Source organism: Lepisosteus platostomus, chromosome 1 (assembly GCF_059453375.1).
Source record: "Lepisosteus platostomus isolate fLepPlt1 chromosome 1, fLepPlt1.hap1, whole genome shotgun sequence".
Taxonomy (NCBI): domain Eukaryota; kingdom Metazoa; phylum Chordata; class Actinopteri; order Semionotiformes; family Lepisosteidae; genus Lepisosteus; species Lepisosteus platostomus.
In genome coordinates this window covers 76,742,959-76,758,568 of record NC_142611.1, presented here as the reverse complement: position 1 = coordinate 76,758,568, position 15,610 = coordinate 76,742,959, and the positions used below count along the sequence as shown (strand labels likewise).

The following is a 15,610-nucleotide window of genomic DNA, read 5'->3' as shown; positions in this document are numbered from 1 at the left end:
TCACTGTTTTTGTTTTTGATTCATTTAAGCTTTTTGATACTGATTCAACTATTGGGGTGCTCAGTTGTGGAACACAAACTTAATAATGCTTAATATGCTCATACAGCTGCTGCTGCTAAAATTTAGCATTACTTTTCTTTGTCATTTCACATATTGACTGATTTGGGTGATGCCTTTAGTCAATGCAACTTTTGTAAATAAAATAATTGCTGTATAAAATGGAAAAAGCATTTAAAAGCAGAGAGGTTAAATCCATGTGTATAAAGCAGCACAGGAAGCTTGTTGGCATAGGACAGGAAATGGTGAGCAAAGACAGTAAGTGAAGTGTGGGAGACAAACCGTGTGAAATAAAAAAGTGACGTTGGAAAGCGGATTGGGGTCAGAAGATGGTATAGAGGAGAATTAACAGCTACAGCACACCTGAGGTGAGGCTGATCAATTTGGCGACTCTTAGCTCACACTGTGCCCTCGCCAATATTAACTTTAAACAACGTGCCAGACAAAATCATGAAATGAAGCCTGTACCAATTTTTCTAAATCCAATACTACATACAAGTGCAACTTACTAATAGCAGAATCGGGTGTAGTTTGTAAAGACAAGCTCTCTGATGTAGTTTCCCCGTTATTGTTTCTGATGAAATCTATTAAATAGAACACAGGTAAAGTGATACACTACAGTACTTGTCTCAAAAATATTTCTTATTCCAATCATGTCCACCAGGTGGCGCAGGTACCGACAGGCGTTGGTGAGATCGAGTCCCTTTTCACACATCAGCTAGGAATGCAAAGGATGTTGTACTGCTTTTAAAGGGCAGTATAAGTCTTTAATGGCTTAAAACGAATTTGTTTGTTCAGTTTTTAATGGATGCCATCCACGATCCCTATTGCTAAGGCGGTTTGATGCTGTATCCCTACACATTGATTGTGAAAGTCTTTTCACACAGTAACTATATCGGTGGCTCACTCATCACTGGGATATTCCAGAGTCTGGACATAAGAAAGGTTGGAGAGGAGGCCATTCTACCACTATAACACATGAGGTGGCTAAGAGCTAGATGATCCTCGGATCTAGTCCAGCTGGCTCGAGGAAAGAATCCGGAGCATCGAGAACAACAACAGGGCTGGGCTGCACGTTGGGTTGATGCTGTTATCCGAAGCAACTTACTGCTGTCGCGATTTACGCAAACAGGACTTGCTTCGGATACACAGGCGCTTTAACTGCACAATATCTACATCTGAAAGGACACAAAAGGGGGAGCATACCACCTATTGAACTTATTTGGTTCTGTTCCTCTGTAATCTGGAAGCTAGCTCTGGCCGTACTCGGAATCCCACCCTCCGCCCCCACCAGCATAATATTCATTTCCATTGAACCCCTCAGTCCCCACCGGCGTACGTCCTGGAGAGCCACGGGGGGTCTTTTAAACCATCTCATTGCTTAATTTCTTCTGTGATCATGAAGAAACTACTATAACTATACTATAACTACTATAGCTTTTTAGCCTTAAAAAGCTCACAAGGAGGCAGTGCTTCTGATTCCCGGATTAGACAAGACCTACTGGTTTCAGAATGACATCTGGATTAGATGACATCTCCTGCCAGAGGTGTCACAGGCAGATTTTAAAACTGGAAAACGTGAATTGTAACTTTACCGCTTGTTGTTTACCCAGCAGGTCCTGGATATATTGTAAAAGATTTCTTGATGTCTGCTATCGTATCAGCTTTTTAGATTTTAGTTCAGTTTCTCTGAAATCAAGATCATTGCAGTTTCAGCAAAGGTCACCCTTCTCAAAGAGCTGCTTGCCTTCGGTTACAGGTCTTCTGAACAGGAAGATGAGAAGCAGACAAATGGCTACTCTGCTTTGTGTGCACCTGAGCTTCACTAGGTTATAAATCCTGGCTGTCGTACAGGGCCTGTCTGTGGCTCTCAATAGCTTTCACATGAAATAAAAATAATATGCTGAAAAGAGAAGAAATGAAGAGATGAAATGAAACGAAACATTGTGTCTCTTTTCTTCTCTTTTCAGCACGGAATAAACCTTTACTTGTTCCTTAGCAGCCTACGCATGCTGACGCAGCTACCCAATTAAAAAACATATGTTTAGCAGTATGGAAGAAAAATACATACAGCTTTTCTCTAAAAGGATCCTAATATAAAAATATTGGCATTTACTAGAAATGTTACCACTGATATCCTAAAAGAGAACACCAAAGGAACTATTCTGACTATTTTAAATTAATCTTAAATCACATTCCCGGCATTATCTTGAAAATTGGTTGTTAATACTAGTTAATTTCTGGGCAGATAAAATAGAACTTAGCCTTTTGTTAAAAATGGGTATTCTCATTTTTTATTGCTGTTCATCTGGCAGGAATATTGGAAGTAACAGACTGACATGGAGGCTGTACTGCAGTGCTCTTCCTGCACATTTGCGTGAAGCTTTGTAGTGCCTGAGCCCAACATACAGTAGGAAAATGGGATTGTCGCGTGTCAGTCCCATCGCCACTGTGGGGAGGCAAGTCTTCCATCACTTGGCACGTCCCTGCCTTGGCGTGATCACCACGGAGTAGGGCTGGGGCTGCAGGACCACGCCGTATCGGCCCCCGAGGTCGGGCAGCCCGGCTCCTGGGGGGCCGCTGACGGAGAAGCGCTGCAGCAGCCAGCTGGAGAACAGGAAGAGCTCCATCTTGGCCAGGGACTCGCCCACGCACACGCGCGGCCCGGCGCCGAAGGGGATGAAGCTGGCGGGAGAGGACCGCTGGCCCTGGCTGTCCAGGAAGCGCTCTGCGGGAGAGAACACAGGACAACAGAAGGGAGGCCATTCGCCCCATCTAGCCCGCTTGGAAGTCAGAAAGGAAGGAAAAGCAGACGAAGGACCGGCATTGAAGGCACTCAAAATCGGAAGGAATTAAAATTTGGAACTTTTTTTTCCATCAAGAGTTATTTTTGTCTTTTGAATTCAGTGAGAATGAGACACTGTGATAATACAACATGGTGCTTGGCCACATTATATTCTGTATATATACCATACGAAGCAGTTGTGTTTTCCTCCATTGAAGACTTGCTATTGAACCCAGAGCCCGTAATTATAAAGGACTTTTTTACTTTACTTTTGTTGTTTTTTTCCTTGAAAAATAACATAGAATTAACACAACCTTATAACAATATAAAGAATTGCAGTCGTTCTCAAGTTCGGAGGCCTTTCTGAGAACAAAAGAGAAAATGGAGTTATCCTTTTTATTTGAAGAACTGTTAAGTCGACTTCTGTCATTTTGGCAACTCAAATTGGCAGCCACCATTGAAATCTCTTCTTTTTGATGGAGAATTGGAGCGCAATATGTAATTAACTATGAATAGATTTGGTGCATGGAAGAGAACGTACTTCCTAGCACTAAGAGATAAGGGCAAACAGTACGTACAGTACTGCCAAGACAAGCAGAGTAGGCTGATTCAGTGATATCTGTCGAGAAAACTGGGAAAAGATATGGCATGAGTAAGCTCTGAATAACAGAATAAACATGTTTCTTTTATGTGTAACCTTTCTTGCCTTCTCTTTTTCTGGAGATGATCATGAATGGGATGGATAGGTTGCCTTTTGCAACCCTGAGAGACTGCTCTGTTCCTTTTTCTGTACTAATCTTATCTGAGTGGTGTGGGGGGGTACATTTAAACAGATTGATGAGATGTGGTGTGGAGCCTGTGTTGCAAAATGAAGCTAGTAAGTGCACTATTAAAGGACAAGGAAGAAATGGTCAGTTAGCCATTTCTTCATCTGTTTTTCATGCTCCATATTGGTGTGTATCGAGAACAAAAATGTCAGCGAACAGGTGACTCCATTACATTTACATGTTTCCATTTCAGCACTTCTGTCAATTTCTAATTGCAACAAAACGTGACTGCGACTATAAAGGGACAGTTCACCGTAGCTTGCAGTAAATGAGAAGTAGACATGGTTCAGGCATGATCTTTGTTTGATAGTATAGATTCAGGTGTGCAGTGTTTGGGAGGAACACTAATGGAGAATGAAGTGAATGAGACACATGTACAGTATGTTATAAGTTGTGGAATGCAAGTCAGTGAATGAGTGGCGTTACGGTCACCAAAGTTTAGGTTTCATGAGTTTAAAACTCTGTGGTGCACAGGTGAAGGCACTCTGGCAACCTGGAAAGAGTAGCCTGAGGTGGATTGTCCTGAAGCAAGAGTGGGATAGTGAATTATCCCTTGCTGAAGCTTTGAGTGGAACCACCCCCCAGAAAAGAAGAGATAACTATATGTTTGCTGATGGAAGCTTGAGGAGGGAAAAGAGTTGAGGACCAACCTGCACCTGTTGGACACCAAAAGAGATGGGGGGGTAAAGTGGGAACCCATTGATATAGCAGCCAGGGCCATGACTATAGTATGGGCACCAGGGATTGTGAGGGCTGTCAATGGAGAGACTCTGACCCAGTGCAGGCTGACACTAGGACTGGGAAGGCTGCTACAGGGAAGCAGGGTACGGGAAAGGGGAGAGATGAGATAGCAAAGAAAGACTGGGGCCATATGAGTAGTGGGATAGACACTAAACCAGAAACAGAAAGAAAAAGGGGGAGATGGAGATAGTGGAAGGAGCAGGATAAGAGATAAGATAAGATCACTTTATTGGCCTTATACAATTTCTCTTATTAGAAATTTGTGTTTTTGCAAACCCCAACTTGGTCTCCATGAGACACACAGAGGAGGAGAGAAGCTTGGGGTCAGAGCGCAGGGTCAGACATTTATACGGCCCCCCTGGAGCAGTTGGGGTGAAGGGCCTTGCTCAGGGGCCCAACGGAATAGGATTCCTCTGCCGGCCACGAAATACAAACCAGCAACCTTCCAGTCACAGGCGCAGATCCTGAGCCACAGAGTCACCGCATCACCCTTATACCACCGATTATAAGACAGAAGGAGGAGGGGGTGGAGATAAAGTGGTCATGGTTGTTTAGAGTTCAAGGACGGCTGACAATCAGAATTTCTAAGCTTATCTAACACAACATGGGGGACTTACAATTGCATCTGATTCAAAGGGTTCATATAACAGTGGCATAAAACAACAATCAAACCACATAAAACCACTAGGCGCAGTGTTACTTAAGGCAAGGATGTTGCACAGTGCTCAGGAGTTTCAATGCTGCTTGACAGACAGAAAGTAAAGACAGCACAAACCAGCCCATTGTTTTTGTTTCTCAGGTGGACTAGCTGAACTTGTTCTGAGGATGATTCTATGATGTGATCAGCTCACCTGGCCGGAATCTTTCAGGCTCGTCCCATTGCCTGGGGTCGTGGTGAATGGACCACATGTTCACGACCACACGGGTGTCTTTAGGGATGAAGTGCTCTCCAATGCTGAGGGAACCAGAGGGAAGAATCTTAGGGAACAATTCCACAGTGGTCTAACACATCTGAATTTGATCAGTTCTAAAAGCAGGTCAGGTTGATCCTGTGCCGTTACCCATGTTTAAACACGACTAACGCTCAGACATGAAATATGTACAGTGTGGGTAAAAGTCGCATGTGTCTCTGTATTGCAGGATGAGAACAATACTTTACACTAATTAGAGGTAAGGCTGCTGCTCTCACCTAAGTTCAGGTCAGAACAAAATCAAAAGAAAAGGTTGAAATAAAGCAAGACAAATTACAACATGCTGATAACGTATCCATCTGACTATGACGTGTACTACTTGAAAAAATCTGTTTCCAAGCAGCTTGCATAATAGTAAGATGGACATCTGTGCCACAGGTCATGCCTATGGTATATAATGAGTTATAATTATTGAGTTAATGAGTTAGAATTCTGGACTTGATGCTGTGATAGAATCGGCATTCAAGAAAATGAAGAGCACCAATGGTAGGAACAGCCTGCTCTTGTCAGTGACTTTTGTTATTTTCTCAGTATTATTCAAGCCTCTGAGCATTCAGGGATGTTCAGCATGGCTGCATATATCAGCTGCTCAGGAGTATGTCTGTGATGGCTGTTCAGATCTGGCATTAACCAGTGTCTACCAGTGCTACCATGACGCCACAACCTAGGTCAAGGTTGGTCACTCAAGCTGCTGTAAAGTCACAGGACTCAAAATGTGTGACTAAACTGGTGAAGCAGCCTTTTCTCCCCTAGATTCTCAAGAACATACAGTACAAATAACCAGTATCAGGGGACTGTCTATTTGAACTAAGGATTTTACCATTTATCTTGGCTGTGCAGTTTGCTTGCTTGTAGGTTTTTCTCTAGTGGCAGCCTGGATCCAGGTTCTGACCACACAAATGAATCTTCTGCTCACTTAACTAAACTAAATCACTTAACTTTTTCGAATTCCACTTACGTCTTTGCACTAACGTTCCAATAGCAGTTCATTTTTCATGACAGAGACGCATCTTCTAATGTGGTGGAACAGAACTGTGTAAGATCAGTGTGAGTGGTAGGCCAAATTGAATCAGTGTTAAGGTTACATCTTATATAAGGTCTTAAATAATTCAGAGGTTGGTACAAATTCCATATTACTTTTATTTGAATAGCCTGTGACACAGCTGTCTTCTTGATCAGTGACAGTGCTGGGGGGCCACATTCTAGTCTTTACCTGGTGTCCTGCAGGGCCACATGAGGAATTAGCAAGGGAGCAACGGGCCTGATTCGGAGAACTTCAGAGAGGGTGCTCTCCAGGTAGGGAAGCTGCCCACGGTCAGAGAGGTTGGGTGTACGGTCGTGCCCAATTTTCTCATCAATCTCCTGATGGATCTTTTCCTGAACCTAGGAGGACAAATGAGGTCTTATGTAGGGTGCACAAACAGACACACCAAAGGATGGCGAACATCTAGAGAAGTACCCACAAAATCTTTATATATATTACTCCGTTCTTTATGAATATTACTCCGATCTGTTGAAATATTGGCTCTACAATATCTGCACTTTTTAGGCAGAGTTGATCAGAATACTGGGTTTCTAACATCATCATCATCATCCTTTTGGCCTTCTCAGCACTCCCTTCCCTTACTCCTACAACTGGATGCCATCCTGTTAAAACTCTCTCAGGAACTCCCTGCCAGTTTCTGTTGTGCAAGCTCCTATTCGCTCCGAATCGGAAACAATCTTTAGACTATCTATTGTGATGTTTGTGCTCATACTTCATATTTCATTCCTTAGTCAGCTTCAGGTTCACATACACTGCGAACAAAACACTTTTTTTTTTGCATGGTAAACTCTAGAAAGCCAGTGAAAATGCAAGAAACAAAAACCAGAGTGGCCTTTATCTCTTAAACTCATTGTAAATTTTTGGTACAAATCTAGATTGAGCTAGACCTCAGCTCACCTCGGGGTAGTGTATGAGGAAAGCAAGAGCCCAGAGCAGGGTGGTAGATGTTGTTTCCACTCCAGCCCCAAAAGCCTCCGCAGCGGTCATGAGAACGTGGTCATCGGTGATGCCAGACTCTGCTCCCGGTCCATTCCGGCCTTTCAGCAGAACATCCATCAGGTCTCTAGTGTCGTCAGGGCTGTAGCTCTTCTGCAGCCATCAAACACATACTGAGGCTCCACTTCAACATCCTTGTACAAATGCAGGTCAGAGTCTTAGAGTATTTGTTATACGCAACAGACGCTGACTTGCAATAGGCTGTCAGACGTGTCATTTTTGACATTTTAGATATCATTCCAGTGTTCTCTCTTTTGTCATTAATACAAGAATAAGGACATTCCCTTACTATTGACACAGTTATGTAAATATTTTGGTTTTCCAACCAATATCTCTCGAGCGTGGAAAGAGTTTTAGACTTCTAAAAGCCGTAATTTCAAAAGCAGCCATGACAGCAGCCTTGACAGTCAAAATTGACAAATTAAGATGTAGTTCCTGGTGCTTTTTTGTCAGGAAGTTTATAAGTTCTTATAGACAGAAAGCTATTGTTTGGCAAGGGCACAGATGGTTCATGTAGAACAGCACCAGGGCTAGGCTCTGCTGCTAGAGCACAGTCATCCAAGGCTCAATAAGATAAATTGTTCTGTCGCTGAATCCTGTGTCAGTGTTTGTTTCTGAAAAGACAGAAGCCATTTGACTTCAACACTATACATTTTCTTGCATGTCATGTTGAATGTGATCGTACTGAAGTTTTGGAGGGTCACATACAACCAGTCATCGACAAACCAAGCAAAATGTGGTCTTTGGACATTACCTTGTGCTCCTCCAGCTTGTTTGTCAAAAGCTTATCTCTCACTTGAATGCATTCCTTCAGCTGCTTGAGATCCCTGTTTGGAAAAATCTAACAAGACAAGGTAAAAATGTTAACTTGTGTCTGAAGTACTGTAGCTGAGAAAACATTTTTTTTTCTTCCTGCTTCATTTCACTGGCTTTTTCTTGGAAGTTAATAAAAGTTATTTTCTCTTTTTCTGCAGGTTAATGAGGAGGGTTCAGGATATACTAGACATCGTTTATCCAGTGGTTCCACTTGAAGTATGGAGTTGTGAGTTTACATATGAACAGCTTCCCGTCCTCCGGATGAGACGTAAAACCGAGGTCCTGACTTTCTGTGCTCATTAAAAATCTTAGGGCATTTCTCGAAAAGAGTAGGGGTGTAACCCCATTGGCCCTTACCAATCATGGCCTCTTAATAATCCCCATCCATCATGAACTGGCTTCATTACTCTGCTCTCCTCCCCACTGAGAGCTGATGTGTGGTGAGAGTACTGGTGCACTACTGTATGGTTGCCGTTGCATCATGGTGGAGGGGAGTCCCCATGACCTGTAAAGCGCTTTGAGTGGAGTGTCCAGAAAAGTACTATATAAGTGTAAGCAATTATTATTATTAATAATTATATTGATTTATTTTCGTTTCTACCACAGATCCAGTGAGGAGAATATTGCAAAGGTGTGTCAAATTTTGCAGCCAACAAGTGAGGCACCTAGCTAGTTCACTGACTGCTCCTCACACATGCATTTAGGGAGAGATCACTTACTTAGTTATTGCATACAAAATAGGAAACAATTTACCAGATAGCCTCACCTAGTTCTTCACCTAGTGTGGCTTTAGTCATGGGGATCTGAGGACAAGAGGAGCAGGCAGGAAGGGTACCTTTAGCCAGGGAAATATGTCCACTAGGTTTCCTCGTGCAATGGTGTGCACTATGCCGTTGTTGTACTCCATCACCGTGTTGAACTCTGCGTCTTCAGGATGGTACTTGGAGCTGAAGACAAGGGTGCACACCACATTGGTGACAGCTCTGGTCAGCACTGGCCCGGGGTCCAGGGGCTCCCCTGCTTTTGCTGATAGGATGGAGCACAGGATGGAGGCCTCCTCACACACTGCAGAGGGACATGGGACACATGGCCTCATTCAGACAGCCTAGACGGCAACAGCCACCGGGTGGTGTGTTGTGTTATTTAGACAGGCGTGCCAAGACCACCTTGCCCTAGAGTCCAAACAGGCACTTTGTGTTAGGGAGGAAAGAAGGTTTGTTGGCCCACAATTCTACCAGCGATGATTTGCTTTGCACTTAGCACGCAGACAGCCGTCTCAGAGCTTCAGCTGGAGCCATGGAAAGATTCAAAAAGAGGCTCATCACAGCCAAGATATTAAAACGAGGGCCAAGGCCGAGCCATGAGGCAAACGCTTCTTGGCATTAGAGACCAGTATTCCAGGAAAGGCTCTCAGTAATGGGACACACATAGAAGGAGGGAGGTCAGGGAATGTTTAAACCACAGTGCCGAAACACGGGGACGATGACAGCGAAGGAAAGTGATCCTGTACAAATAAACATGACAAGCCTGCCACCGCAATTCTCAAATGTTTAGCATGAGAGATGCTTTAAAATAAAACATAGCAAAGGCAAGCTGTGGCACTGTTCTCAACTATGATTACAGTGCAATTTTAGAAGCTTGTTTAACCCAAAAGATTGGAATGAATGCTGTGTGCTCTAGAGAGCGTTGCTGATAAAATTGTGGTTATAACTTATTTTAGTGGCTTATAACTAATTATTCACAGATGCAATCTGTAGGCAAGCCTTGCCTTTGTAAGAATTATCAGCAATATTTGTATGCGTAAGGCAGCATGGTGGTGCAGTGCTGCCTCGCATGGCTGGGAATCTGGGGTGCTGTCTGCATGGAGTTCATATGTTTTCCCCCTGTTTGCACAGATGTCCTCCGGGTGCTCGAGTTTCTTCACACAATCTCAGACATACAGGTAGGTTAATTGGCCTCAGGGAAAACTGCTGTGAGTGAGTATGTGCTTGTGTATGTGTGTGCCCTGTGAAGGAGTGACGTCCTGCCCAGGGTGTATCCCGCCCTGCTCCTGTTACTTGTCGGGATAGGCTTTTTTGGATAAGGTGGTTAGAAAACAAATGGATGAATTTACATGCATGAAGAATTTTGCAAACCAAGATTATTCAGATCGGATATAGGTATGTCTTAAATGAGAGATTTGACATTCAACTTTGTTGTGTTGCTTTCCTGAGGGAAGAAGACAGGTTCAAAGAGAGCTTCACCTATGCTTTGCAGTTTGCTGCTGCCTTCTCCAGATGCCACAAAGGAGGAGTGTACGAGCCTGCGGTGGGCCTTCCAGAGAGGGCTGTAATCAGCGAAGGCAATGTCCTTCCCCCCTCGGCTGAGCAGGTCTGTCGTCATCTGGGCAGCAGACGAGAAAAAGGACAGTGCTAGTCTGGAACCAAGTCAAAGAAGAGCCACCGTTCTTAATTCTTGGCCTTATAGAAATCTCCCACAAAGATGTGTGGGTCCAAATGCCCCAGTTTAGTGATGGGGATTCTCTACTGTTAAAAGGCGCCGTCCTTTGGATGAGACATACTGTAATATTGAGGTACTGACTCTCTGTGGTCATTAAAAATCCCAGGGCATTTCTGAAAAGAGTTGGGGTGTAACCCTGGTGTCCTGGGCAAATTTCACACTGGCCTTTACCAATCATGGCCTGCTAATAATCCCCGTCTATGAACTGGCTTCATCTCCATGTTTTGCTCCCCACTGAGAGCTGACGTGTGGTGAGTGAACAGGTGCACCATGGCTGCTGTCGCATCATCCAGGTGGGGAGTTCCCATTACTTGTAAAGTGCTTTGAGTGGAGAGTCCAGGCGTCCCCCCAGTAGACTCTGTTAGACTGTGTGGTGGCAACAACAGTTTTTCTTCACCAGGGGAAATGTCATTTCAGTGAGAAGAAGAGGGAGCTAGGCTCTGACCCTGAATGTTTTACAATGTCGGACTGAGCTTGTTCTGCAGATGGAGATTGAGAGATGCATTATCTTAAAACTGTTCCATCCAGGTGTTAGACAATACTGGGGACTCATTTCACAATGCTTTGGTATGTCTATTCGACACAACATCAGTGCTATCGATACAAAAATATTGTTGTTCTTATGATAATGTTTTGAGGTTGTTCCAGTTATAAGCAACTTTTAACTTTCTGTTGAAGCTCAGAGAATTATCTGAGAATCATTTTTTCTGTGTGGCTTGTTTAAGGAAAATATTTTTCCCCTTTTCCCCCCCAATATCTTACTGTATTTATAATTTTCCAGATAATAACCTTATTATTAATTGCAGTTATAATTGAAGAATTGCTTTTTAAAATTTAATATGCAGTAACTGAGGTTTTAAATTCTAAACAGAAATCTGTAAACAGAATATGTCTGGTCAATGACATTCTAGCGTGGCTGCAACAAAAAAAGATTTTCTACCTTTTCTGAACTTTCTGAATTCATTGCAATTGTCAGTCATAAGTTTCCTTCGATGCTCAGCAATTGCAACACTTGATATTAGTTTAAAAAAACAAGTAGCATAATTACACTGATTTGTGCACTAACAAATCTACCTGTACCTGATGAAATGCAATTTAAAAACAAAAAATAATAGGGTCAAGTTTAGCACAGTATATCAGCAGGGATTCAGCCTGTTGCTCTCCTGATGATGAGTCAGTTCTAGCCAGCTTCGTCCATGGATGAGCTCCTGAAAAGAGACGCTTAGGAGCAGATGACGTCTCACAGAAGAGATCCTATTACAAATATAATTTTTGAGACATACAAGACACTTCTAATTCAGGCCTCCAATTTTAAAACTCGCAAAACAAGAGATATGAAACCAAAAGGGAGAAATGGAGTCAAATATGAAAGTAACCTTTTTGTTATGAAAATGCCATAAGAGCCTTGAGTATGGTTGGAATTGGGTACTAACTGAAAGGGCTCAGTCAAACCACAGGTGTCTGGCAGCTGCAGTGAGCAAATAAGGCAGACTGATCAAGTCCAGGCCGAAGAGCGCTGTGTCTCTGGGGCTAGCTTTCAGATCATGTTACCGAAATGTCCTAGAATCCGTCTAGAAAAAGGCTGGATGAGATCCTTGGATCTATGAACTACTAACATGTCTGTGACCTTTCTAAGTTCTTATTCAAGCTCAAGATCAACACACCCACTCTTTCCTAGGTCATCTTGTAAATGTAGCCCCCAGCCTTGGAAAGTATAGTAGTGATCTACAGAGCCTGTGTTTTAGACTTACAATTATTAAGTTCTAGTGCTCATCACGTATTGTGGAAGGAGGCATTTAAAGGATGAGTCACTCTAGAAAACCTATCATTAAAAAACTAAAATATCCGAAATAACAAAAATATCAACTTCAGTCAAAGGTTTCAGGGAAGCACTTAGGCAGAGAGAGAAAGAAACATATTGGAGAATACAATAAGAGCTTTCGCCAAATGCATAAATCCTGCAGCATTTTTCCCTCATTTCTTGTTTTTCCCTTCAGCTTGAATTAAAAATGAGCTCCTGTGAGCAGTCGGTCATTGCACAGATCAATAACAAAACACCAAGGTCATGTATTCAAACAGAGGCAGAATAATAATTTGCCCTAAACAGAACCCCTCAATAATGCACAGCTGTGAAAGGGAACTTTTGAAAATCAATATAAATCATAGGTTTCAAATGGATGGTTATCTCATACCATTTATTCAATTAAGATAAGATAGTAGCTGTTTAGTAAATTCAGAGTTACTGTTCTTGCACTGAGTCTATTCTTTCTCTTTGGAAATGACCTTTGTGGTTCAAATGCAGGAGAAACAGACGTCTGCAAGCTTCATAGAGTGTGTGATCCTTGTGTCTGAACACCAGATTATGTCTATTGAAAATGACATTCCCCCTTCACATTCCTGAGTCCAAAAGCTTGGTCAGCAAATTAGGAATGGTTACAACTACAGTAAACTACAGAATACAATCTATACCTTCTTGTTCATTGCTAGGCATGCTCTTTCAATTTGCCCTGGACCAACTGAAGCAATGAACAGTAGACTTGCTGACAAACACAGGTTGCGGTGCTGAACTGGGATCCCGGTGAGTTCTCACCTGAGCTTGGTTTGGATTTTTCAGTTCAAGTGATACACATACTGTACTGAACCAGCCTATGTTTCGGTCACCATTCTGTAAATCATAGGAAGGCTGATATTAATTAGCTCTCACCGTTTCACAACACTAAGGCATTAGGCCGGAGGAGATCATAGAGTAAGTCAGCTGATAGAAAAGGAACGAGCTGGACGTGTTGAATGACTTCCTCCCGTTGACAACTTTTCTCATACCCGTAGGCACTTACGAACTCCTTAATTTGGAGGAACTGCTTGCTCGTTACTTCCACCATATCCCTGAAAAGTGTTCCTTGCAAAACCCATACGGCATCTATCCAATCTATCCACCTGCATTCAAGGCAACTTACTGTTACGCCACGCCCCCAGAGGACTCGCCATTCCACCTCGCATTCCAGCGCGGTTCCTGATTAGCCCATTTACCCCAGCCTATTTAATGCTGCTTCACACTCTCCCCTCTGTTCAGTATTAGGTTTTTCCTGGCTAGAGCTCCCTCAACTTTTCGCAATTAATTACTACTTGGTTTTTGACTTCCTGGCCCTGGTTTGTTCTCTGTCTACATCTCCTGGTTTTGCTTTGCTACCTTGGTTCTTGCTCCGGTTTTGACTCTCGGCTTCCTCGCGGCTTACAGCTCCGCTTCTGGTTTTGTACTTTCGCACTGGTTTGTTTACCTTCGGCTTTCGGCCCTCGGACTGTTTAATCGACAGCGCCTCTGGAGTTCGTCCTGGTTTTTCTGCGTAGGGTCCTCATTAATATTCCCTAACACTTACAAAACACACAATAATGTGTTCTCCTGTTATGCCCCCAAGCTCTGGAACTCTTTGCCCAAGGATATTAGAGAGTCACCTTCTCTAAACTCCTTCAAATCCAGACTCAAAACCTTCTACTTCACAAAAAGCCTTTACTTAACTGGTTCCGTTCTTCACCCCTCTGCTCTTCTTAGTACCACCTTCCACGGTCTCCTCTATTGTTATTGTTGTATTGATGTCATTATAATTGTGTCCTATCTTGTGAAATCTTCTTATTTATTGTTGTAGTCTTCTTATTTATTGTTATTGTCATCCTGTAAAGCGCTTTGAGAAGCCACCTTTAAAGGCGCTATATAAAATAAAGTTTATTATTATTATTATAATGTCTGCACTTTCTGCCTGCCTAAATACTGTAAGTGTTGGCACTTATTATACATGCAATGTTTAGAATTAGAATTGCTTAGAATTAGCAACAACAGGGCCTCATTCAAGGCAGACTTACCATATGGGGTCTCCCTGCGAATGCCTTGCCATTGTGCAGCAGGACCTCCTTGGCGAGCGTGAAGCTGTTGATGACCACGGTGTAGTGCGGCCCCACGTACAGGGCGAACAGCTCTCCGTACTTCTCCCTCAGAGAGGTGAACTGCAGATGGAGGGGGAGGCTGGTCTTCAGGCTCAGCAGGCTGCCCACGATGGGCAGGGACGGCAGGCAGGGCAGGGTGGCTGGGTAAGGCTGAGCCGTGCTCTTCAGCAGCAAGAGGACCATACAGGCAGCCAGCGCAGAAACCAGCAGCCACTCCAGCATGGAAATCGCCATCCTTGCTGTGTTCCCTTGTCTGAGGCAGAGGCAGAGGACACAGCGTGCTGCGGGGAAGCCGATGACTAGGAAGTGCGTCTCATGCCTTGTACTTAACAGGCTCTGTCTGTGACATCACACAGCCTTGACAGAGTTTAGGGGGTCATGGGTTGAACGCCTGCACTCAGACGAACCACGTTCATGCTACTGCCTACGTCAACACTGAGATTAAATGAATAGTCCTGCCATCTCAAGGTGCCACAGAGTGTCTCTTCTGGAAAAGAAAGCAAGCAACCTTGGAGGCTTCCGGCAGAGCTCCTATTGTTTGTTGTTAGAAAGCCTTTTACAAGTGAATGGAAAGGATGGCTTTAATAATTTTTTTGTCCAGAAAGGAACACATACTGCTGGATAAGGCACTTCATCAAGTTATGTTTTTAATAGTGGAAGTGACATCTTCAGGAAAATGAAGACAATTTAATAAAACTTTTAAGAAGCCAAATTTTGCCCACCATTTTGTGAAAGTTGTTTACCCATGTGGGCAATGGTGCCACGGGACCATATCTTTGTTGTTTCGAGTTTTCAGACTTCTTTTGTGGACAAGATTTTATCCAACACAGAACAATCCAGAAAAACTGGAACTTGAGCAACGATGCCCTCTTCCTCCAACACACACCTCCATTGGTGGTACCCTTGTCCAATTCACCAGCCGACTTGTCCCCAAACT

At 43.3% G+C, this 15,610-nt stretch overlaps 1 protein-coding gene across 1 annotated transcript; it reads right to left on the bottom strand.

Annotated features, from left to right (window-relative positions):
- Nucleotides 1-2,323: 2,323 nt before the first annotated feature.
- LOC148678737 (steroid 17-alpha-hydroxylase/17,20 lyase-like) lies at nt 2,324-14,987 on the bottom strand. The gene is made up of 8 exons (XM_088637837.1): nt 14,593-14,987; nt 10,482-10,620; nt 9,074-9,303; nt 8,177-8,263; nt 7,324-7,515; nt 6,595-6,764; nt 5,262-5,365; nt 2,324-2,785 (listed from the first exon to the last, which is right to left on the bottom strand). The coding sequence occupies exons 1-8, from the start codon at nt 14,905-14,907 to the stop codon at nt 2,529-2,531; spliced, it is 1,494 nt and encodes a 497-aa protein (XP_088493963.1). The 5' UTR covers nt 14,908-14,987; the 3' UTR covers nt 2,324-2,528.
- Between the last annotated feature and the right edge of the window lie 623 nt (nt 14,988-15,610).

Excerpts from the sequence above, each read along its gene's own strand:
- LOC148678737 (XM_088637837.1), bottom strand. The coding sequence starts at position 14,907 with ATGGCGATTTCCATGCTGGAGTGGCTGCTGGTTTCTGCGCTGGCTGCC. Across the intron at positions 8,264-9,073 it reads ACATATTTCCCTGGCTAAAG|ATTTTTCCAAACAGGGATCT; the intron begins GTACCCTTCCTG and ends TTGTCTTGTTAG. Across the intron at positions 7,516-8,176 it reads ACAAGCTGGAGGAGCACAAG|AAGAGCTACAGCCCTGACGA; the intron begins GTAATGTCCAAA and ends TGATGGCTGCAG.